Here is a 24,482-nt window from a genome sequence, read left to right as displayed (position 1 = left end):
AGCTGCCAACACAGAAAGTGGGGTGGGGGGGGGGTTGGGTAGGTGGGGAAGACCCCCCCCTTGGGTCTCGGACTGGCATCCCCGGCGCCCAATCGGCGCGCGCACCAGCAGCAGAAGGAGGCGTGCCAAAAGCGCCTTGGATCTGCAAGGCTGCGAGGGCGCGCGCGCGCGCGCCGGGCGTAGGGGGGGCACCTTGGGGTGGGAGGGGGAGCCAATGGCACGGATGGGGGAGGGGCGGTGGGTGTAGCCTGAAGGGGAGTGGGCTTCGAGGAGGGGGAGAAGGGGGGCGAGAGAGGCAAAGGAGCGCAGGCGGAGAGGCAGGAGGGGAGAGCGGAGCGCGCGGAGCAAGGCGAGGCGGCTGGACCCGGGCAGGAGGCGCAGGAAAGCCAGCCAGCCATGGAGAATGGATTGCAGTGTCCAAGGTAAAAGCAAGGAAAGGTGGGTGGGGGTGCACGAAGCCCCCCTCCCCAGATTTTTTTTTGGGGGGGGTGTTGCACCGCGATCCAACTCTTCCCGGGTGCGCGAGAAATCTGCAACCCAGTTCCCCGATTTGGAGAGGGGGTTGCGCAAACGCAGGGGGAGGCATGCGCCCCTGATCTATAGATACTTTGCAATGGTTTGCGCGCGCCACCCCTCTCCCCTTGGGCGATTTATCTATATGTGGGGCGGTGGGGGGGGGGAGAGGAAATCTGCGGACTCATCAGATTCCAAACTGGGGCTGTGTGTATTTTAAAACACACAACCTATGTGCGTGCCTGAGTTTTGGGGTTCCATGGAAAGGGCTGGTTGGAGCCCTCCATTCCTTTCCTTCCTCGCGCAGTCCTGAGAACGTCCCACTCCCTTCCCACCCCCCAAAAAAACTTCTAGATCTAGGTCTTCAGTAGTATGTTAAAGGATGCCATTCTTGTGGGCAGCTTTTTCTGGCGCCATGGGGTGTGTGTGTGTGTGTGGAGGGAGGGGATTGTGTGTGACCTTGTTATTCTCATTATTATTATTTTTTAATGAGTGAACCGGCCAGCTTGTTTTATTTTCATTTTATTTGCATCTTGCTGGTCAATGTCACCCGACGGCTGCAGGAGGACGACATGGGGAGCTTGAGATGTGCAGTAATCCTGCAGAGCTGGAAAGAGGGAAGGGGGGGTGTTCTCTTGGCCGCAAGGAGATCTAGTAGATTACAGTGGAGATATGTGCCAAATGTAAACCAGCAAGGAGGGAGCGCAGGGTTCTGTAGCCAACCACAAGTCTGGTCACCAACCCTAGCCAGCGAGCTGAATATCATGGAACAGGCCCAAGAAAGCGACAACACAGGCTGTGTGATGTCTCTCTCCTCCTGCTTGTGGATCTGCTGCTTAATCTCCCCGCATACCTTGTTTACAGTGCTGCAATCTTTTTATCATGGCCTCTCTCTCCCTCTCTCACTCTGCTGGCTGCCTTTAGACCCCAGTTGAGAAATGCAAGCATATGCCATCGGACGGTTTTTGCATATGGAACAGGGTGAGGAAAAGGGGTGTTGTTTTTTTTTGTTGCTTTCCTGACAAATATTCCGGGAAACTCCTCCACTTCTATTACTTTTGCACCATTCCCCGATTTTGATTACCCGTTTAAATGGACGCTTTTAAAAAACGAAGCAGGCGAAAGCTGCAAGGTGCATCTTCGCAAAGCTTTGCCTGTAAATCTGGCAGCCTTTGCCAGAAGTCAGTTGGCAGGAATCTTCGTACAGTAGCGGAGGAGAGCAGTCCCTGAAAGGGAACGTGCCTGGACCGTGAAATCCACACCCGGTCGCTTAATAATATTTGCCATTGTTGTTATTTACGATTATTCATAAGGACCTTTGTAACTCGGAAAACTTGGCTTTCAAAAACATGTCTTGGATTTGGGAGATTTTGGACGCTTTTGGTACTGTGGTGGAGAGAGGTTGTTCGCCTAGGCTGTTTAAATCGCCCACGAAGTTTTGAGGGGGAGAGAGAGAAAGGGGCAAGGGAAGGCGGCAGCTGTTGGTTGGCCAGGAAAATGCATGAAGTTTTGGTGTTCCAAAGGGGCATTTAAAATTAGGCAGTGGCTGCTGGATTGGTACAGGTATGCCAGCCAGCCAGCCACAGCGTCATTTCAGATGTAGGTCAATTCTGTGGAGATCATCTCAGAATTGGGTTAAGGCAAGAATGAACAGGGTGACAGAGAGAGAGGTGCATATATTATATGGGGGGGCACAGGTGTGTGACGTGTGCTTTTCAGCTTCGTGAAAAGTACTTCTTCGGAAGTTGGCAGCCAGCGCGGGTATCTGGGTCTGGATGTGGGCTCTGTTGGGCGAATTCGACCGGAGCGAGCAAGGGCGTGTGGCCATGGCAGCGCCAACGTGCCCGGGTGGGTGTGTCGTGACTGTCCGCTCCGCTTGGTTTCTGGGCTGCGCGACTAGCTTCGCTAGACGTCCCGTGGACGATCTTGGAGCCTGTTGCTGGGTAGGACACAAACTGGCACTGTGCCACCGAGGGCAGGAAGCCAACGGGGACTTAATTGTGTGTGTGTTTTTATCCTTTTAAAAAACCAAAAAACAAACAACCCCCCCTTTTTTTTTTGCCTCGCAGGCTGCAGGTCTCTCGTTAACTGTTGGTAAACCAGGGGTGGAGAGGGAGCTTGCCAGGGTGCAGATGTACCCCCCCCCCCAATTTCCCCCGAATGAGGTCCTGTCAAAGTAAGGGAGAAAATAAGATCTCTCCCTTGAATTTCTCCAGGACAGTTTCCTGGAATAGCCTTTTAAAAGAAGTCACTGGTCGCCACTCCTTTGGGAGAGCTGGACCGAGGGCCCTGGTCTGTCAAGCCCCAGCACTTAACCCCCCCCCAGCCCTATTAAAAGCCAGAGCGCACCTCTTTGCAATTCCCAGCTCCTGCTCAGTTGGTTTGTCTTTCCTGCCCACCAAGGCATTCCTGCCCCCTGCTGGCTGGGGTAGGGGCTGCCGCTGATGATTTTACTTTTTTAAAGACTTTCTCCTTTAAGGCAGAGGTCCTGCAAAGCTGGCGCTGCGGGCCCTGAACTTTTGATAAGGAAAATCCACCTGCGGAATCTGGTTTTGAGTGCTTATCTGTCCTGTATCTCTGTGCCGGGTTTGTGACACCAGCCCACCATGACCTTGCCTTTGGGAACATAGGAATCTGCCTGATACATTGGTCCGTTTCACCCAGTGTTGTCTATTTCAGCAACCGACAGCACTGGCTCTCCAGCGATTCAGGCAGGAGTCTCTCCCAGCCCTGCCGGCAATTGAACCCTTTGCGTTCCAAGAAGCTCTCTGCTGAATTGGATCTCCTTCCACCTCCATGTGATTCCCCTGGCACAGATCCGGCCTGATTTCCCCCCTGCCCTCCTCCGGCGCCCCCTTGTGGCATCCCCGGAACTCGCTCACTCTCTGCTTTTCCCTCCGGAGTTTGCAGGCGGAACGGACTGGCACCCGTCCCAACCCAGCCTCCTCCTCCTCCTCCTCCTCACACATGTCCTTCCTCTGCAGCCTCGGCTGCTGGCTGTTCTCCTCCGGGCAGGGAAAGCCGGTGGACCTCGTGTGCCGGACGGCGGGCGCATGACGGCTCTTGTGTACATCACGTGCTCCCGGCCCCGTGCCAGGCTGTGACGCGGGGGGCGGAGGTAGGGGGCAGTTCCTATTTGGGGATAGCAGTGCTCTCGGCTTGGGGCTGGCAGCGGCGCTCAGTGGGCGATGGGGGACGGCGGGGCAACAGGGCAGGAAGAGGGCCCTGGAGGCACGTCGCCCGCGGGCAGGGCTCCTTCGGAGGGTGAGTGTGGCACTGCCAGGGGCAAAAGGCAGCGGCAGCAGATGTGCGCCTGGCTTGGCTCCTCTCCCTGTTCTCTCTTCTCTCTTTTCACTTTTCCTTCGGGCTATCTCTTCCTGCTCCCCGTTCTGCGCCCCTTTCATCTTGACACAACCTCTCTCCTCTGTCCCTTGACTTTCTTGTGCCCTCCTTCCCCAGCCGTCCTCTTGTCTGTTCTGTTACTTTCCCATTCACGTGGATTTTTTTCTCCTCCTCCTCTCCTGTCCTTTGTGTTTTCTCATTCACACAGACCCCTTCTTTCCTTCTTTTGAGCTACTGAATTTTCTCCTTTCCTCCGTTTTCTCTGCCCTTTGGCGGGGGGGGGGGCATGTTCTTCTGTTTTTCCTGTTCGCATCCCAAATTTGCGGTTATCTCCTCAATTACAGTTCGACTCACTTTCTTTTTATTTTTGCGCATTTTGCCTTTCTCTTCTTCCCTCGAGTTCCCTGTCGGCCTCTCCTTTCCCCTTCTCTTCTCATCCACATGTCCTTTTTAAATAAAAAAAATCCAGTTCGCCTTCCTTGCGTTTTCGAAAATTCGGGAACCGTTCTGTTATTTTCCTTTCGATTTCCCTGTTGCGCCTTCTCCCAGTCCAGGCTGAAATGGCTCTTCTCCAATGAAGGGTTTACTTTTTGGGGGTGGGACGGGGGTGTCTATGGCCCCCTAGGCCTGCCTGACCCAGACTTTGTTGGGGTTCCCAAGCCAGTCTTGGCTTGGACGAGGACAATCAGCGGCGGGAGAAATCTGGCGCCGCAAAAATTGGCGGCGGAAAAAACGTCTTGGCGCTAAATCACAGAACTGCTTTGGCTGAGGTTCATGAATCTTGAACCTTGGGGTGAGACATTTTCTCACCTTACTTGTGACCTGCATTTTGATTAACGGAATCTGAATGATGTGGTTGTGGTGGGTTTTTGTTGTTGTTAAGTGGTGGCATATATATGGTTTATTTCTTCTGTTGATGGGGACGGAGGTTGATTGGCAAGAGAGATAATTTGATAAGAGTGGACTAGGAGTCAGGACTTAAGGGCTTGTTTTGCGTTTTTGTTCTTTCGCCATTTTGGAAGGGGCGGTAGCCGGAGCTTAGACTTGGAATATGTGACGCCCGGAATTTCTGAGGAAGGAGCCTTGGCATCTAGGACCCTGGAGTCCTCGTCACGAGTCTCACAGCGAGCTAGATCTCCACCATCAGCTTTGAGGACGTGCCTCAGTTTCCCCCTCTTGCAACCTAACTTCCCGACTGGGTGCCATTTTTATGCATCGCTTTGTGGGTTCCGGAGGGAACTGATGATGGGATGTCGGGGACTGTGACTCGGGAAGATGTGGCGACTGTGAATGGCCAGCAGGGGGTGCTGGAAAAGATGGAGGTATTTAGTCCTCCGGGACATACGAATTGTGTTGCTGTTTTCTCCTTTAACGCTTAAAGCCCTAAACGACTCGGGCCCCAAATACTTGAAAGACTGCCTCCTTCCCTGTAGACCCTCTCGGGTGCTAAGATCAGTGAAAGGGACCCCTTTTTGTTGTTCCACTAGTCTCAGAAGCTTGTGGGGCGGTGACTGGGAGAGAGCGCCCTCTGCTGCAGCCTCTGGCCTGTGAAACTCCCTCCCCCTTTTGATGTTTGAGATGCATACTTTTCAAGACCCGCCTTATTTTTGTGGTTGTAAGTTGTTTAAAGCTGTTTTTAATACTGTTGTCTCCTGTCCTGCACATTTTAGACTTCGGGGAGTCCTCATTGCAGGAATTCTTCCCCACCTGCACTGTGTTTCAGAGGTTGTGATCACCAGGCACCCAGTGATTACCGTATTTTTCACTCTGTAAGACGCACCAGACCACAAGACGCACGTAGTTTTTGGAGGAGGAAAACAAGAAAAAAAATATTCTGAATCTCAGAAGCCAGAACAGCAAGAGGGATCGCTGCGCAGCGAAAGCAGTGATCCCTCTTGCTGTTCTGGCTTCTGGGATAGCTGCGCATCCTGCATTCGCTCCATAAGATGCACACACATTTCCCCTTACTTTTTAGGAGGGAAAAAGTGAGTCTTATAGAGCAAAAAATACGGTATTTTCCTAAAATGAGCACCTGGGCTCCTGGTGGCCTAATTAGAGGGCCATGCCCTTCCGACCTGCAAGTTGCTGGCTGCGATTGCACCCTTGGCAGGTATATGTACTTTGTGCATGCTCAGAAGGCACTTTTTTTTTACTAGTTTGCATGTTTCAAGACCGGCTCTATGGCTGAGGGCTGCCTAAAATCTCGCCCCTCTGAGCACCAAAGCACAAAGCAGCATTCCATGAGGCAGAGGGTGAGATTGTATTCTGGGGTGATGGTGCAGGAATCTAACATGGGGAACACTTGTCCCTCTTACTTCTAGTTATTTATTATTTCACAAATGTGCAAACTGCTCTTCAAGGGAAAAAGAAAATCTTCCCAAAGTGGTTCACAAGTGATGCACAATACAATATAAAATTCAAAATCATTAAAAAAATAATTATTGCAAACATTGTTACATTGAAACGTTCAAAGCCACCGAAAAGCAGAATAGTCGTTTAGCTTCATGCAAAACTGCCAGAAGTCCTTAGATACGGTGCTTGTCTGATACCACGTGGGTTCAGATTCCACAGTTGTAGGGCCCTTGCCAAAAAGCCCTCGCCCTTGTGTGCCTGTCACCATAATTTACCTTACCAGGTGGATGCCTGAGCAGGGCTTCGGACGTACACCTGAAGGCTCAGGTGAGTTGATACAGATTCATGCAGTCTTTTGGGTAACATCCTGTTGATATGGATTCCCAGTCCCTAAAACGCAGAATTTTTTTTGATGAGCCTTACGGGACGGATGGGATGACTGCATGAAAGCCACTTTCTGCGTTGAGCATCCTTAATAATTTTCTTCTTTGAACATCTCTGCCCTGGCCCCTGTGCATAGACAAATTCCTTCCTTACACCCCATTGTAACCTCAGGCTACTGACTTTATATTCCAGCCTTCCTGCAAGGATCTCAGGATGGTATGCACAGGGTTACCTTGTTTTTAATCTACATAACAACCTTGTAAGGTAGGCTCGGCTGAGAGAGTCGTGACTTGGCCAAGGCTGCTCAACACGGCAGCTGCCAGCAGGGTTGGATATATATTGGGGGGACGGCCAGAGACTTTTGAGGATACGCACTTTGAGGATACTCCCATCTCCTCCGCTAGTGATTACATAGTGGTGGTAACATCCCTTGTGTCGGGAGTAATATTTGAAACAAACGTCCGGTGTCATTTTCATTAATAAAGTGAGAGGAACCAAGACCCTTTCCCCTAACCTCTGATGTGCTGAGGTTGGCTGTAATTGTGGAGCATTGAGAGAGAAGCATTTGTACGCTCTCAGAGGCACTGTTGTTGCTGTTTTAATTTTAAAAAAATCTCATTTCATTTTGCATGCCTTTGACTGAACAGGACCTGGGAGGGACCCCTCCTGTTGTTTTCTCTGCCCCCTCCCCATTGGGCTTTATGGCCGAAAGGGAATTTGAATGCAGTGACCCACGAGATCCAAACCTGCTCTCCCTTTGTTCAACAACCTGTTGCCCCGGGGCTGATGGGAGTTGTAGTCCGAACTTCTGGAGGGCGGCCTTTTCGTAAAGGCCGCTGTATGTACTAGACCACATTCCCTTGAGGAAATAGTCAGGGGCGATTTGAAGTTCCAGGTTCAGTGTGGCCAGGCTAGTACAGTGGTACCTCGGGTTATATACGCTTCAGGTTGCATACGCTTCAGGTTACAGACTCCGCTAACCCAGAAATATTACCTCAGGTTAAGAACTTTGCTTCAGGATGAGAACAGAAATCGTGCTGTGGCAGCGCAGCAGCAGGAGGCCCCATTAGCTAAAGTGGTGCTTCAGGTTAAGAACAGTTTCAGGTTAAGTACAGAACTCTGGAACGAATTAAGTACTTAACCTCAGGTACCTGAGTGGTACCTGAGGTACCACTGTATTTGCTATCAGCCCACGGATGTGACCCTGGGCGTTTATGGATAGCCTGTTTCTGCTCCAGCCACACTGGACGTCCCACTTTGTTGCCTCTTGCTTTTCTGGCAATTGTACCAGGTTGTGGTTGTGGGAACATAGGAATTGATTTGTGTGTTCAGCAGTCTGTGCAACGAAACCTGCACAGGTTGTTTATTCATAATTGCAAAAGAAAGTCAAGTCTGCAGAAGTCTTCACCTATATACTTCCAAAAGCTGGAGACAGGACTCAGTGACCTTGGGGTGGCGGGTGGCATTCAGGTCCAGATAATACATAGGAATTGTCTTTCCAGTAGTTTCTACCTGCAGATAGGGTGGTAAAAGTGTGTGTGTTTTTTTTAATGCATGCTTATGGGTGGAACAGAGATTCTAGTCCACATGACTGTAATTTTCTTTTAGTTCCGCCTCCAGTTTCAAGGCTACTAGTCTCTTGTAGCCTAATTGACCATGCAAATACATTTCAAACAAATAAAAATGCAGATGCTTTTTAATAATGAAGGTAACGTTCCTTGAGAGCGTGCAAAGTTTCTTCTTATTCTTGGTGCAGAAACACTGCCAACGCACACCTGAAATTAGGAAAAGGGGCTTGAGTGATTAGTGGATGAGGAACTTGCAGGTGGCAGCTGTTGTGAATTAATTCATCTGGAGTAGAAATTGTGTACCTGGTGCCTACCGTGTTCTCAAGCTCTAACCACTACGCTTGCCTTCCAGAACCAGAGATCCTGCCTTTCAACCCCCCCTCCCTGGAATGTGGGTAATAATTTAAAAAAAAAAACAGTGTTAGGAAATGAAATACTAGAACATGGGTAGGCAAACTAAGACCCGGGGGGGCGGATCTGGCCCAATCACCTTCTAAATCTGGCCTGCAGACTGTCCAGGAATCAGCGTGTTTTTACATGAGTAGAATGTGTCCTTTTATTTAAAATGCATCTCTGGGTTATTTGTGGGGCCTGCCTGGTGTTTTTACATGAGTAGAATGTGTCCTTTTATTTAAAATGCATCTCTGGGTTATTTGTGGGGCATAGGAATTCGTTCACCCCCCCCCCCAAATATAGTCCGGCCCCCCACAAGGTCTGAGGGACAGTGGACCGGCCCCCTGCTGAACATGTTTGCTGACCCCTGTATTAGAATCATGGCTTGCAGGTCCCTTAGCTGAAACTGATATGCCGTGTTTCGCTTCGGAAGACGAATTGCGCTTCTCTCGACACCCTCGTCCCATTATAGATCATTAAGCTTCCCTCCCCTTCCTTTAAAGGGGAACAGGCATTTGCATCTGGCCTAAGAAGTGCCTTGATTCGGGGGGGGGGAGTTTCAAGGGTATTTCAATTACTCAGCCGTGCTTTGATCACCACACATTGATTTTAATGGGCCCAATGGCACACCAGAAGATTTTTTGCCACGGATTCACTTCAGGTTAATGGACTGGGTCAGGGTGGTGCATGCATTTTTCTTGCTCCATGTGAAATGTGTCTGGAGTCTATTTTTGAGAATTTTCAGTGCTCAGAACTTCACTATTGCCCAAATAGTTGTTTTTCGCTTGCCGCCACCGCCTGAACATTTCATCGGTGTGATCGGGAGTCCGTTCAGATGGAACAGCAAGGAAAACGGGGGCTGCTTCCTCCCTTCGTGAGCTATGAGCCCCCACCCACCGTCCGATCCTGGCTTGAGACAAACCATAGCCTGTCCGGGAGTGCACCTGCCCTGCTAACCATGGTTGCACACCATGGTTTGTTCCTGGTTTTCAGCGCAAGCTGTATGGAACAGCGGCAAGCGAGGGTTTGCCTCAAAGCAGGAATGGAAGAAGAGGGGGTGTTTGGAGATACTGAGCCGAAGTTTCCCTCTGGCTTCTTGCCACAGTGGGAAACCATGGTTTGGGACTAAGTCTGAATCAGTCCCGTGTTTTTCGTAGGCTACGGCCTAGTCTAGGGAGCAGCAGCTGGCGATCGCATGGTGACGTTGTGCCTTCGCTCCCTTCCTCTCTTTTGTTCCAGAAGTGGAAAATAAACTTGTGGTTAAAATCGGGGGGACAGTTGTCTTTTCCAGAGAGTTGAATGTGGTTCAAGAGAGGCTTTGCTCTTCGCCATTGCCTGCGATCCAATGCATCTTTGTGACTGCATGAAAACCCAGGGCCGGCTCCACCGTTTGACGGATTGAGGTTGCTGCCTGGGGCGGCGGATGCTGAAATAGCCCCATGGGCGTTCCTTTCTTTGGAGGCCTGTCTTGTGCCCCACGTCTCGCTATCTCTTGAACCAGCTTTCCCTTCCTTGAAAACCAGAAGAAGTCTTCCTCCTCTCCCAAAATCCTTATTTCTGCTACGGCTAAGCCAAAATGCCACAGCCCCTATATCTTGCACAGATGCCCTCAAGGCAGGTTTCAGCGCACTTGGGCTTCCTGGAAAACGTTCATTCTGAACCCCCGTAACGATGCCTCGGAAATTTCGCAGTCGGTGTAAGCTGCTGGACCTGAACTTTTCACCCTGTGAGGGGAGAGTCCCCCGGCGGAGGGGTTTTGAAGCCGTTCAGATGGGAAAGTAGTTTTGGGTCACGGCCACGTCATACGTTTAAAGTCCCGCCATGGCTTCCCCCATTGAATTCTGGGAGTTGTAGTTTGCAAAGGGTGCGGAGAGTTGTTTGGAGACCTCCCTGTTCTCCTCAGAGAACTACAGTTCCCAGAGTGGTTTGTCAGGCCCTCTTCTTCGCAGGCAGCCCCGGGAATTGTAGTTCTGCGAGGAGAATAGAGGACCCCAAACAAACTTCAACTCCCAGAATGGTTTAGCTGCTTAAAGTGGTATCGTAGCGCTTTAAATCTGTGGTGCAGATGTGGCCTTGATACCTCAGTCCAAATAACACGATCTGGCAGGCCCTACTGAAAACGGTGGCTTCAGAGTCTTGCATTAAACCTGATTCTCACCAAAAGGGAAATAAATGCAAACACATGATTCTTGGTCAGTTGGTTTTCTCTCATTCAAAATGGAGGGGGGAAATTATTCTTGCACCTTCGTTGCCCTCCAAGACCCACCGGGTGCTTCCAATGTGTGATTTTACAAATGCCTGGTTAAGTTGTTGGGTTTGACCTGTGAAGGAGTGGAGCCTTGCACATTTTGGGGTCCCTGCCCTGTTTGGAGGAGGGTATGTGGGTGGTGAAGGGACGCGGGTGGCGCTGTGGGTTAAACCACAGAGCCTAGGGCTTGCCGATCAGAAGGTCGGCAGTTCGAATCCCCGCCACGGGGTGAGCTCCCGTTGCTCAGTCCCTGCTCCTGCCAACCTAGCAGTTTGAAAGCACGTCAAAGTGCAAGTAGATAAATAGGTACCGCTCTGGCGGGAAGGTAAACGGCGTTTCCGTGCACTGCTCTGGTTCGCCAGAAGCGGCTTAGTCATGCTGGCCACATGACCCGGAAGCTGTGCGCCGGCTCCCTTGGCCAATAGAGCGAGATGAGAGCCACAACCCCAGAGTCGGCCACAATGGTCAGGGGTCCCTTTACCTTTACCTTTATGAGCTCAATAGGGGAAAGATTCCCTCTCTCCCCTACAATCCTGGCTCCTGTCCAGCAATGGTTAGGGAGTCAGACTAGGACCTGGGAGACCAGGGTTCGAATCCTGCTCAGCCACATAGGACACTGGGCAACCTTGGGCCAGTTACTGCCTCTCAGCCTAATCTACCTCACAGGGTTGGTGTGAGGAGAACTCTGCACGCCACTTTGAGCTCCTCAGAGGAGCGGATGGGATGTAGATGAATTAAAATAAATAAAGTTATTAAATAAACAGGAAAGCAGTGAACACGTTTTTTAAAAGTCATCCGAAGGCAGCCCTGTTTGGGAACGTTTTTAGTGTGTCGTATCGTGTTTTTACTGTATTTGTTGGGAGCTGCCCAGAATGGCTGGGGACAACCCAGTCAGATGGGCGGCATATAAATAAGAAGTTATTTTTATTTTAAGTAAAATACCTGATACGAAACCTGAGGCAAAAATGCCGAATGGCCTGGCGAAATACCCCGAGCGCATACTCAAGAGGGCTTGGTAATTAACACAGGCTGTTTACCATGACATAGTTTACTGTGCTCAAATGTGTATTAAAGCATGATAAATGGGTACATTGCCCCAGTTCACCCCCTTGCATTATTATATGCTTACAGGCAAAAGGCGGGGAGGGGGGACAGCTTGGTGGTCAGGAGTGCAGAACCAAGGTGGTAGTTACCATAGGGTTACTCAGTGCAGATTACGCCAGCACAAACTTGTATATCTGTCAGGAATGATGAGAAGAGAATAATAAACATATATACCAGCGTGTCTCCAATACGAGCGTGCGTGTGCAAATAAGGTGTAAAAATGCCATTTTCCTTTAGTCCTTGGTACATCTATTTTATGTGAAGCCATTTTTGTTGTTGTTGTTTCATGTGCGTTAAAACAGGCCTTGGTCAATTTCCAAATTACTTTTGAAAGAGGATTGTGTGGGGGGGGGGAGATAATGTCTCTTTTATTATTTTAACCCTAAGTGCAGGAAACAGAATCTGCACCCTCGGTTCTGTTTCTAAAAACGCACAGGGCGCTCTGAGTTACTTTTGCTGACCGTGATCTGGCGTGGTATATATATATATTTTCACAGTTGCAAGCAGGATTCGAGGTGCCTGCGAAAGATCCATGCGAGGCTTTTGGGGAGGACTTTTTGAACATGCAGTCCCCTCTCCCCCATTGCACACGGTTGTTTTTCCCTCTTTGGGGCTCCTGTCCCCCCTCCATTTGCCCTGTGTCCAGCTCTCCCCTCTCCCCGAGACGAGAGCAGCCTGGCGGCCCTGCCAGCGCCAGCCCATCTGGCAAAGGGCCCGGGCTCTGCGTATTCAAGCCGGGCGCCCAATGGCAGCGCAGTGTTCCCAGCCGAAATTAGCAGGCAAACAGGAAAGGAGGCCGGGCGCTGGTTGGCTGCTCCTGGCCTAGCTGGGCCCCCGCCCGTCGCTCGGCTCACGTAGGCCTGGCCCGAGCGAGGGGCCTCTGGGCTGCTTTCCAAGCGGTGGAGGGGGGGGGCGAGGCTGGAGAGGCACCGAGAGAGAGCAGCTTGGCCTCGCCAAGGCCGCAGGCCCCAGAGGCCTCGGCGGAGCTCGCGTCAAGTCAAGGCCTGCTTGGTGCCCGGGGGACTGGGCCTGCCCTTGCCAGGGGGGATGGCAGCCGGGCACCCAGGCAGACCCCCTTCTCGGTTGTCAGCCTTGCTTGTGCACAGCAGCTGCCCGGCCGAGCTTTGCTAACTGAGCAAGGCTGCAAATAGCACTGTTTATCAGGCTCGGTGCAGCCTAATGGCTGCATTTTCTCCCTCTGTGTGTGTGTGTGTGTTTTATTTTTCGTTCTCTGTTTGGAAACAGCTCGCGGGCGCAGATTGATCCTCGTGCCCCTTTGTTTTCTCCTCTCCCTGCCGCTCCGGAGAGAGAGATGTTCAATGCCTGCTGCCTTAAATCCTAGAAACCTAGAACGGAAAAGCACCCTGAGGGTCATCTAGCCCAGGCATAGGCAAACTCCGGCCCCCCCCCAATGTTTTGGGACTACAATTCCCATCATCCCTGACCGCCGGTCCTGTTAGCTAGGGATCATGGGAGTTGTAGTCCCAAAACCTCTGGAGGGCCGAGTTTGCCTATGGCTGATCTAGCCCAATGCAGGGATATGCAGCTGCCCCATACGGGGATCGGACATGCAACCTTGGCGTTATCAGCGCCACACGCTAACTAACGGAGCTATCCAGGCTTTATGGAGCTTAGATTCTGGGTGTCTTGGATGGCTGCTATAGGACAACATCACACATGACTTGTTAACCTGCCCTTTAAGTGATCGATTTTGCTAATTCCTGGAAGCAGGCTTGCTACGGCAGAAACTATTTGCCCTTTTCTTTTTTTGGCGTGTGCCGCGAACTGATTTATGACACTTAAAACGGCGCTTTTGTGCTCTGGCGGCAAGAAAGGTTAGAAAGAGAGAGCTACGCGATATTGCATTAAGTTGCGCTGGAGATCAGGGGGTCTGGCAGAAGTTAATCCAGGTACAAACTCTCAGATTATGCTTATGGGCTGTGACTCCCTTTCTTTTGTAGAATCGTCAAGATGGAAGGGAGCCCCGAGGGTCATCTAGTCCAACCCCCTGCCATGCAGGAATAAAAAAAGATCTTTGATGGTTTGTCTTTTGCAATTGCTGTCTGCTGCATGTTGTTGTTTGCAGTTTGGCAAATTGCAATTTGTTTTTTACGGCCTTTGGTTAATGCAAATATACTCCATGAAAGATACATGCATGATATCTTGCGGGACATTGATAGCAGCAAAAGTTCTTTAATTGCATCTTTATCCCCACCTGGTCTCCTGTGTGAGGTCTCCCCATCCCAAAGTTATCTTCACAATAATCGTGCAAAGTGAGGTAGGTCATGAGGGAGAGGCATAAGGTCACCCGAGGAGTTCTTTGCTGAGCTGCAGGGGAAATAATACGAACTCGGCTCTCTTCAATCCTTGGCCAATAAATAAATAACTGCCCTGAATTAGCTGAAACTTGCTTTTATGTTCTGCAAAGAGATGGAACTGCCCTTGTTCAGGTACAAAATTTGGGGTTGCCGTTCAGCACAGAGCGGGGGGGAATCCCTGGGCATCTGGGTTATTTTCTCAGCTTCGGGGTGGCCTTGGAGCCTAGTGGCTAGAGTACTAAGTTTCGGCTAGGGGAGTTGAGGTTTGTGGTTCCTTTTCACTGGGAATCATCTGCGGCTTTTTGGGTTGAAGAGAGGAGGAGCAAGGAATCTGAGCCGCTGAACTCTGCGAGGGTAGTGGGGCATAGCAGTCGCAGCAGAGCGCCCGGACACCTGGGTTCTATTTTTGCACTTTGTAGGGCAGTAGGTGAATCTGCGAGGCCCGGTGTCCTAAGCCTTGGCTCCGTATCTGGCTTGGCTGAGAGCGGGTCCTGTTCCGGCCTCCTCTGTTTATTCACACGCTGTGTATGTTCTTGGCTTCCACCGCTGGCTCAGCCAGAGAACAGGCCGTGGAAGCAGGCCAAGGGAATTCGGCTGCCTTGCCGGCAGTTCGCAGAGCCTCTCCACCCCCCAGGAATGCCAGAGGGTCCCTGGCCTTTCCCGGCTTGTCTCAGGAGCTTGAGATTCTCTTGCACAGCCGGGGGAATGGCGCCTGGTGGTGGGTGAGAGGCCCCCTCGTGCCGTGGGAACCTGGGCGGGTAACCCAACAGGGTTGGCTTTCCCTGTTGCATCTCAGCCCGCAGGTGGAGAGGAAGGTGCTGGACAATGGCAGTACAGTGGTACCTCAGGTTAAGTACTTAATTCGTTCCGGAGGTCCGTTCTTAACCTGAAACTGTTCTTAACCTGAAGCACCACTTTAGCTCATGGGGCCTCCTGCTGCTGCCGGTCTGCCGGAGCACGATTTCTGTTCTCATCCTGAAGCAAAGTTCTTAACCCGAGGTACTGTTTCTGGGTTAGCGGAGTCTGTAACCTGAAGCACATGTAACCTGAGGTACCACTGTATAAATGGCTGCTCCTGTTTCAGAAGTAGCTGCATTTAGCTTTCAAGGAATTCCAGTGTGTGGGAAAACTTGTTCGTTTGTTTGTTTGTGTGTATCATTTATTCAGAGACTTTTTAAAAATCTGGCTCCCAAGTCCAAAAAAAAATAGCCGCTACCTTCAGGTTTATAATCTGAAAAGACACGACACAAAAGGGCAAACGGATTGGGAAGGAGGAGGAAATAAGCAAACTCAAGTCCAAGTTTTTAGTTACTTATGACCAGGATGGAAAAGTTCAGGGAGAGGAAGCAACAAACATTTGTGATCTCTCAGCTGCATTGCGGGATGCTGGTGCTGTTTTTAATGTTTATGAACAGTTAATTCTGTTGACTTTGTTTGTTTGTTTGTTTGTGTACCGCCCTTTATCCATGGATCTCAGGGTGGTCCACATGTTTCCATAATATGAATGATTACTATTACTATTGAAATGAGAATTTCTTTGTCAGAATAGTTGAAAAGGACTTTTTCTCTCATTTTCTTTAGGGGCAGTTGAACAGGAGACCCCCCCCCCCAAAAAAAACCACACACACCCCATTTACCATATTTTTTGCTCCATAAGACCCACGTGACCATAAGACACAACTAGTTTTTAGAGGAGGAAAACAAGAAAAAAAATATTCAGAACGAAACAGCAGATGTATGATTTTTGTGGTTCATGCTGTGGCCACAGACATGTGATTTGATGGTGAGTTTGGTGTAGCCCAATGCAAAAATCCTGAGAATCCATGTTGATCCATGCTTTGTAACCACGTTTTTGCACCATTGCATGATCTGCTTTTCGCCTCTGGGCAATTCAGCTCCAGGGACAATGCATTCATTCCATAAGACGCATAGACATTTCCCCTTACTTTTCAGGAAGAAAAAAGTGTGTCTTACGGAGCGAAAAATACGGTATCATCAGCTGATAATGGTGTGGAATCAGCCAGTCTGTGTGAACACACCATACATTTAAAGCACTTCCCCCCATCCCAAAGAATCCTGGGAACTGTAGTTTACCCACCATGGAACTCCAACTCCCAAGCGTCCTTTACAGACTACAGTTCCCAGAATTCTTTGGGGAGAAGCCACTTGTTTCAAACACAGCCCCTCTCACTTTCCCTCCTGCCTCATGGGTGGTGTTGGCGAATGGCAGGGCAGAGCACTCTTTGCCACTGGGTTCCTGGGTGTCGTCATCCCTTGGCCTGGCCCATCTGGCTGTGAAATAAATAAGCAAGGGGCGGCTAAATTTGCACAAAGCAGTTGTGAGTGCGAAAGGGGATAAGCTCTCGTGTGTGCGCATAGAGGCTTGGCTGAAGTCCCCGCAAGTTTTAGGATTAAATTCTAGCTTCTCCGTGGGCCCCGGACCATGTCCTTGCTCTGTTGGCCACGGTTCTTGACCTGCGAAATAGAAATAACAAGCGGCGGTTTTGCGGATGTCAATAGCCCTTTAATAAATGCAAAGGCTGGGAAATCCTAGCAGATGGGCTCTGAAAGCCGAGAGTGGCATGCTGTTCTCCTGCGAGCTCAGCCCTGCCCAGCCCTGCAGCCCTGTGTTAGTTCAGGTAAAAGGTAGCTCACCCCTCCCTTATGAACACAAACACTCCAGATGGAAAAGCTATGGGGTGGGGAGGCCTGGGCCTTGCCAAGAACATTGCGTTCCCACCCAACCCAGAGGGAAGAGGCCCTTGTGCGGGGGTGAGGAGCGGGGCGGGGGCTGGCTTTGCAGGCACTCCTGGTTCAGTTTTGGGGAGAAGGAAATGGCCTGACATAAAAGCCTTCTCTTATTTCTGCCCCCCTTTCTACCCCCTTCCCTGCAAACAGAATCAAATTCCTCTCCCATCCTGACTGTTGGTTAGTGTGCGGTGCTGATAACACCCAAGGTCGCAGGTTCGATCCCCGTATTCCTGCTTTGCAGGGGGTTGGCCTGTATGACCCTCATGGTGCCTTCGTACAATTCCAGGAGTTTGGTTGCTGGCTCAAGTGTTGCATTGTTCCTGTAGAGCAGGGGTAGGCAACCTAAGGCCCAGGGGCCAGATGCGGCCCAATTGCCTTCTGAATCCGGCCCGCAGACGGTCTGGGAATCAGCATGTTTTTACATGAGCAGAATGTGTGCTTTTATTTAAAATGCATCTCTGGGCTATTTGTGGGGCCTGCCTGATGTTTTTACATGAGTAGAATGTGTGCTTTTACAGTCATACCTCGGGTTGAATGTGCTTCAGGTTGAGCGCTTTCGGGTTGCGCTCCGCGGCAACCTGGAAGTAACGGAGCGTGTTACTTCCGGGTTTCGCCGCTTGTGCATACGCAGACGCTCAAAATGATGTCACGCGCATGCGCGGAAGCGGCAAAACACGACCCGCAGACGTTCTATTCAGGATGCAAATGGGGCTCCCGAGGTACCACTGTATTTAAAATGCATCTCTGGGTTATTTGTGGGGCGTAGGAATTCATCCCCCCCCAATAGTCCGGCCCACCACATGGTCTGAGGGACGATGGACCGGCCCACGGCTGAAAAAGGTTGCTAACCCCTGCTGTAGAGCTTTCCTTCTTCTAGATGGGCTCCCTTCACAGGTGGACGAACCCCACTTGCCCCTTCCTTCTCTGTAACCACCTTCTTGACCATTGGACCCCCTCTTGGTCTCATCTGCTCAGCCCACCAGAGCCTGCCTTTGCATGCAGGCAAAGTCCCCAGCCCAAAGGAGGGTTTGAGACCCCTTAGCCACCCTCACCTGGTTTAGCCGGCCAATCAAAGCCATTCTTGGCAGCTGTCGCCTACTGACAGCTTCTAGGAGCCCCAGGTGAGAGCTGAGTGCAGGATAGGGACCCAAGGTGGACAAACTACCCCAGAAGGAGCATGATGTGTCCCCCGCCAGAGGTACTGCCCTCCCCCCTAACACCCCATTCACCCTATTTTACATACACAGCTGTGCACCCCCTAATTTAAGGGGTGAAAGCTCCTCTGTTTTTAGCAGTGACGCTGATGATTTACGGGAAGCTAGCTGCACTGCTTGCAGATCTTTTCCTCTTCCTCCAGCAGCGTCATCTTTCCTCCCACCCACAACCTTTCCTCTCCTCCCCCCTCCTCTCAACCCCCCCCCCCCGCAGCCATGATGAGTACTTGGCATTGGTCCCCGTCTACAGTACACAAAGTCCCGGGCAGACGTGGACAGAACAGCTAAAGGCACTGCCAAGAGCACGTGCAACAGGATTCCTGCTTGGTGGAAGGAGGAGGGGGCGAGTTGTTGAAGAGAGTGCAGTGATTAAGGGGCTTGGATCCGTGCTGGGGGTGGGCGGGGAGAGGGGAGGGCCTGCCTGCCTGCAGCTGGCTATGCAAGGCTAAGTGGGAAGGGCCGTCGATCAGTGGTGGTGGGGCATCCGCTTGGCACGCAGAACTCCCCCAGCAGAGAGAGCCTTGCTGGGGCGGGGGGGGGGGGGAGCTGCTGCCGGTCCGTGTTGGCAGTACCAATCTAGATGGGCCAGCGGTCTGACTGGGAGTATAAGACGGCTTCCTACGGAGTCTGACCGGATAATTTTGCAGCAGTTGGGATTTGGGGAGATGTTTTAAAAGGAGGAGATTGGGAGCAAGCCAAGTGTACCAGCTGAAAAGTGGGGACGTGTCGTGGGGGTTGATTTGAGCTGTTGTTTCGTTGGGGGGGGTGTTTCCCCCAGTTCCATAACTTAGCCCTGGAATGCAGGAAGTCCTGGAGGGGACAGTGTTTTGTAGTGCCTTTCTCTTGCACATGTGGGGAGGGTCTGAAAGGGGTGGAGGATAATAGAGGGCAGGAAACAGAACAGAAGTGAGCCCTTGAACCTCTTACCTTGGAAATCCAAAGACTGCATGAGCCGTGCTTATTAAGCAGAATTGCAAGCATGGCTGGGACACACACACACATATAAATAGAACCGGGTACTGTAAAACAGGCTGGCCGTAGCTAGCCTTGGAAGGGGTCCAGAGGTCAATGAGTCTGACCTGCCTGCTGCTACGCTGTGCCAGTCGCAGGGTGCAGAAGCAAGGTGGAAGTGAGCCAATCTCTGTCTCTGCAGGGCAAAACAGCCCACCCATTAGGGCTGCAAGCCAACCTGATCTTTAAGGGAGGGTAGATTACGATCCAGAGTCCAGATGTGATGCCCTATCAGGCCATGTCTGGTCAAACCACTGGGTTATCCATTGGTGCTGGTCCATACCGTCTCCACTTAAGAACAGAAGAAGAGTTTGCTGGGTGAGTCTGGTGACTTGTCCAGCATCTCCACAGATGCCTGGGGGAAACCAGAATCTGAGCACAAAATCTCTGTCCCCTCTTGAGCTTTCCAGCAACTAGTCTTCAGAAACATTTCTGCCTCTGACTGCCATGGCTAGTAGCCATCGACAGCCCTCTCCTCTGTGGATTTGTCCTCAGACAAAGTTTTTGTGGGTGGGGAGAAGCTAACTTATTGAATGTACGAGCCTCTTCAGATGTTCAGTATCTCTGTCATTTGGTTTGCTTGTCTCCGGGCATCCATATGCATGGATTGGATCGATGGAAATACCAAATGACAGGTCTGCTGGAAATTCGTCAGAATCGATTTGGCTGTCCTGATTAAACGGGGTCGCTCCAGCACAGCTGAGCAGTGCCTTGGGGGAAGCTTATGGATGTTGGGGGTGCAGGGGGGGTTGTTTTTGCCTGCCCACCTCTGTCTCTCTCCCCCCCTCCCCCCAACTTTTCCAATTTTGCGTTAATAAGGAAGAAACGGTTTGTGTGCAAAGTAGCCGGCTGGCAACGCTCTGCATGTGCAGAGCTGAGATATTCTCAGTGGAGGAAGGAAGTTTGACGTCAGAGATGCTTGATCTGAGCAGAAGGCATCAGAGATGCATGCCAGCTTTGCGTAGGCAGCTGTTATCGAGCCGTGCCGTAGTGCAGCAGAATCAGCTCCTGCAGGGAGGGCGCTTGGGTCTGGCGCCCTCCAGGATGGTGTCTTGACAAACAGGGGCTCTGTTCCACATTTCACACAGCAAAGCATTTCTACAGCAGGTGGCTGTGCAGGGTATATTGATGCCCTCTCCCTCTGACCAACTTCTAACCTGCTTGCCGTGGTTTAGCAGACCTCTCTTTTCTTCTCCCCCCCCCCTTAAGTCACAAATAAATTTAAAAGTGGGGTGGGTGGCGAGACTCTGCGTACCCAAACAATTTTCCAAGGCTAATGCATTCCTGTATTGCGGAGGGTTGGACAATATGACCCTTCTAACTTTACAACTCTATGGTAATTTGGGGGGGAGGCTTCCAAAGCTGCCTTTTGCATCCTTGAGGACTAGGTGCTTGTAACTGTTTGCTGAGCAACATCTGGCGCCCATCTGGAGACTTGGAAGGCGCACATTATGGAGTGGAATGTGACCCCCTCCTTCTTCTTTCTATCTTGTTATTTATGTGAAGATTATTTGATCTTAGTTTTTGCCCTATTCCTTTCATTTCCATGATTATGTTTGAAGGAGGGTAAACACAGTTTGGTGTGGTTAAGGAAGCGGATATGGAAAGGGGGAAATACGAGAGGGTCTGTCGGATGAAAGGGACAAAGAGAAACATGGAAATCTAGAAGAAACTGCTAATTTAGAAAAGCAGGAAAGCAAGCGGAGGTTCTGTGCCTAAATCCAAGTTCTGTGGTGCTCTGACTACAGAACTAGTTTGCCCAATAAATCACCGTTAGCCATGATAGCTAATGCCAGCATCTCCCCGAGTGACAACTGCTGGAGGCAAATGCCTTCATCCTGTCTGCTTGTCAGCTTCCCAGATGGAGCATCTCGCTGAGCATTCTGGGAAATGGGGACCAGACCTTTGGTCCAAGTCAGCAGGACTGATTAAATCGGATCAGTTTTATCAATGGAGTGGAAAATCCTTCTTGGGGTGGGTCAAATTGGCAGCAGAGTTAGGTGAGCCAAAAATGGGCCAGAAACCAAGTCTCTTTAATATTTCTGGATCCCACCCTTTAAGACGTTTTGGAAAGTGAGTGGCCCAGCTTTGGAATCTCCGACAAAGAGTGCCTCTGTTCACGTGCAGACTTCCTTAACACTGGAGCACGCTGACATTCCATGCTGGGTCACATGCAAGAGAGCGAGTCACTTGGGAGGATTTAGAGCATGGGGAGAGTTTTAAGAATTGCCCCTTCCCTCTCAATCACCCTCTCCAAAGAGTCGTCTCTCCTTTGGCGAAATGCCATAGCTCAGTAGTGCAGCAAAGGGTCTTGGGTTCAATTCCTGGCATCTCCCAAGTCGAAGAGTTAAGGCCTGTGACCCAAGGGATCTGCTGCCAGATAGCATTTCTAAGCTCGATGGGATGGCAGCGTCCAATGTTCCTAAAAAGTTTTACAATTTAAAAAAAAGCGGCATGAGGCTTCAATACTGATGCCAGCTGCTAACCGGAGTATGTGTTTCACATATCCAGGAATAGCGAGAACCGCTTCCGAGGCAAAGCATATAATTTCCAAAAATGCACGAGGCTCGTCGTCCTCTTTCTAAAAATCAACCACTGCCTGATCTGAACTCTCCCTTGCGAATTCTGCCGGGGATTTCATATTCTGGCGCAACATCGCCCCCACAATGCATTTCTCTGGGTTGTTGATTTGGGGGGGGGGAGTTGTATTGCATTCGTCCCTCTCATTCGCCCGGCCGGTGTGTTCCTGCAGTGATCTTTCGCTGCGTTCACGCCCCCCTTGCCCATGCGCACCCATGCTTGTCTCAGGCACGTGGCTGCGCATGAGGATTCGCCGCTTCCCTCCTGCCTGCTGCCAGCCCTGTCTGGTGACCCGTTGGCCCACCTGGCCACTGGCCAGGCCCCCGGGGTGAACCCGCTTGCTGGAGAGTAAGCCGAGAGCAGCCACAGATAAGGCGCTCGTCTTCATCCCTCGCGGCAAAACGCAGCTTGCTCTGCGCAACCCGGGAGTGAGTGGCGCTGTGCCAGGGGACAGGAATGGAACAGCCTGTACCCTGGATGGGACCTGGGAGGGACGGGTGGCAAGAAGAGGAGGACTGGGGAGATCAAAGCCCGGCTTTATTCGACTCAGGGAGCTGAACGGAGAGCCAGTCACCCGGCGATGCGGCGCCGCCGGAAGAGGCTGAGGTTCAGGAGCTGGTACAGGTGAGGTTCCCATCCTGCTTTCGAGGTGGAAGAGTTTTGTGGTCTGCTGCTGGTGTGGTTCTTTCATGCTCCAAAGCGGCGTGGCTTTGTGGCTTCCCACAGATCCCTGGGGCTTGTTCTGCAGGATTCTTCAAAGATCTCCGGGCTCCCAGGTATTGTGTGGGGTCTCCTTCATGGGCCAGGGAGGGTCTTTCGGTGGGTTTCCACAGGGTCACACGGAGGTTTTCTGGGTCAGGGACTACAGTCTCCCACCTGCCTTTGCTGCTTGCATGTTTGTATTTTAAGAGGAAGGTGGGGACTTAATCGTAACAACAGACGAAATTAAAAATGTTTGCCTCGGGAATCTCTGAATGGCATGGTTTTCCCCCCTGGAGCTTACAAGGGCGTTTCTTTCTTCGATATCCTGAGGAACTGTAAGCTTCTTGATGGTGTGAGGGTTTTTTTGTGGGAGCCAGCCTGGGCAAATAAGTTTTATGCAGTTCCCTGTTTGGGGGCGTTTATGGTATTTGGGGAGAGGTGTGGATCCCGGGATACTTCCCATTGCCCAGAGCTTGGGGTGCCTGGGCTTTCGGACACTGACACCCGCATGCAAGCTCCGGGAATACGGTTCTGGATGTCTGTGGTGCTTGGAGATCATTCTAGATCTGTGAGACTTTGAGGTAGATGCTACAATGGAAGGGCGTATTTTGGGCGGGAAAGAACGTCCAATGAAACCCACCCAAATGGCTGGCTGGAACAAAATGGGGCTCTTTGTGGGGGTTTGTTAAGACAATAGGATTCCAGACACCGATAGGAACTGGACAGGAATTGGGTTTTTTTGGGGGGGTGCAATGCAATGAGGCCTAGATTGGTGTGTTTCCAGGCGAGCAACATTGAGACAAGTGGAATTCTGGGTCATATGAGAAACTGTGCGATTTGGAGGTGCATGTGGGCCCTAGGTCTCAATTGAGGCAGTGGGATATCGGGGCGAACACTTCTTTTTTTGAGGTGTTGATCAGAATCCAAGGAAGGTGTGTCGCTGTTTTTCAGCTTCTGAGAGAGGGGCCTTGCCACCCCTCTCGCCAGCCCGCCACACGCCCCAGAATCTGCACGCATCTTCCTTTGTGAGGAAATCCCACGAAAACAACAACATAGAACACAGACTTCCCATCTTAAGGGTGCTTCTGTTGTGGGATGGGTTGTGTAGGGGTTGTGGGTTTGAGGGAGGTTCAGGGGTTGTGCTTGGCCCTGTGTCGGCTTGGCTTGTGCGTTTGTGTGTACAGTTGTGCTTGGAGGAAGAAAATTGCCATAGACGTGCCATTAGCAGCAATTTTGGCGGGCACTGAGAAAATCTGAGGGTTTGTTATGTGTTTGTTTGGTTTGGACGGGGCAGTTGTTGTGGGCTCTCCTCAGAAGCCACAGCAAATAATTAGAAATCGTAAGAGCTTGATCGAAGCAAGCCTTCAAGTCTAATGGGGAAATCATACAATCGTAGAGTTGAGGGGCCCCTGAGAGCCATCTAGTCCAACCTCATGCAATGCAGGGATTCGCAGCTATCCCATTTGGGAATCGAACCTGCAACCTTTGCGTTCTCAGCACCACACGCTATCCAGGCTATCTCAGCTTGAGCTCCCTGCCTCTTCAGTCGGCCTAGAGTATGATGTAATGGACTGTGGGAAACCTGAGCCAGGAAGCTTGCCTTGAGCAACGTCACTCATGGCATAGCCTACCTTGCAAGGTTGTCGGGAGGATAAAAATCGGCTTAGTGAACTCCTCAGAGAAGAATGGGTGATAAATGGGGTTGCGAATGTTGGGTGTGTTGTTCCATGTAATCTGTGGCTTTGCTGTTGTGGAACATGGTGTGCCTGCGTGGGTTGGTGCCATAAACATACCCTGACGTGGGTGACAAATCACAGGGTTGCATTGCTTTATCTTGTGTTTGAAGATCGTGTGAGCCTGTTGTCGAACCTTTACCCTTGAGGTGCTAGATATCCACAAGCAGGGAGAGATCTAACTTTTCAGACTCCGCCTCCCCCTTAGCCATATTCTGACCCATGTTCCCAGGAGAACTATCCCTTCTTGTTTCTTCCAAATGAGTGCA

The 24,482-nt window shown here is 51.1% G+C and overlaps 1 protein-coding gene across 3 annotated transcripts in view; it reads left to right on the top strand.

Annotated features, from left to right (window-relative positions):
• The first annotated feature begins 254 nt into the window (after positions 1–254).
• The window catches only part of HIF3A (hypoxia inducible factor 3 subunit alpha), a 63,064-nt gene continuing 38,836 nt past the window's right edge, over positions 255–24,482 (top strand). Inside the window, exon 1 of one of the 3 annotated variants that reach the window (XM_083627074.1) lies at positions 255–422. In XM_083627074.1, coding sequence (XP_083483200.1) covers positions 397–422 — 26 coding nt within the window. In that variant the 5' untranslated portion in view covers positions 255–396. Of the gene's footprint in view, positions 423–3,488; positions 3,632–22,120; positions 22,403–24,482 lie in introns of those variants that run through there. The other 2 variants (XM_083627075.1, XM_083627073.1) reach the window with 2 other exon arrangements.

Source organism: Podarcis filfolensis (genome assembly GCF_964270895.1).
Source record: "Podarcis filfolensis genome assembly, chromosome: 8".
NCBI classification, from domain to species: domain Eukaryota; kingdom Metazoa; phylum Chordata; class Lepidosauria; order Squamata; family Lacertidae; genus Podarcis; species Podarcis filfolensis.
The sequence above is the reverse complement of the archived record's forward strand: the minus strand, read 5'-3'. Positions and strand labels throughout refer to the sequence as shown.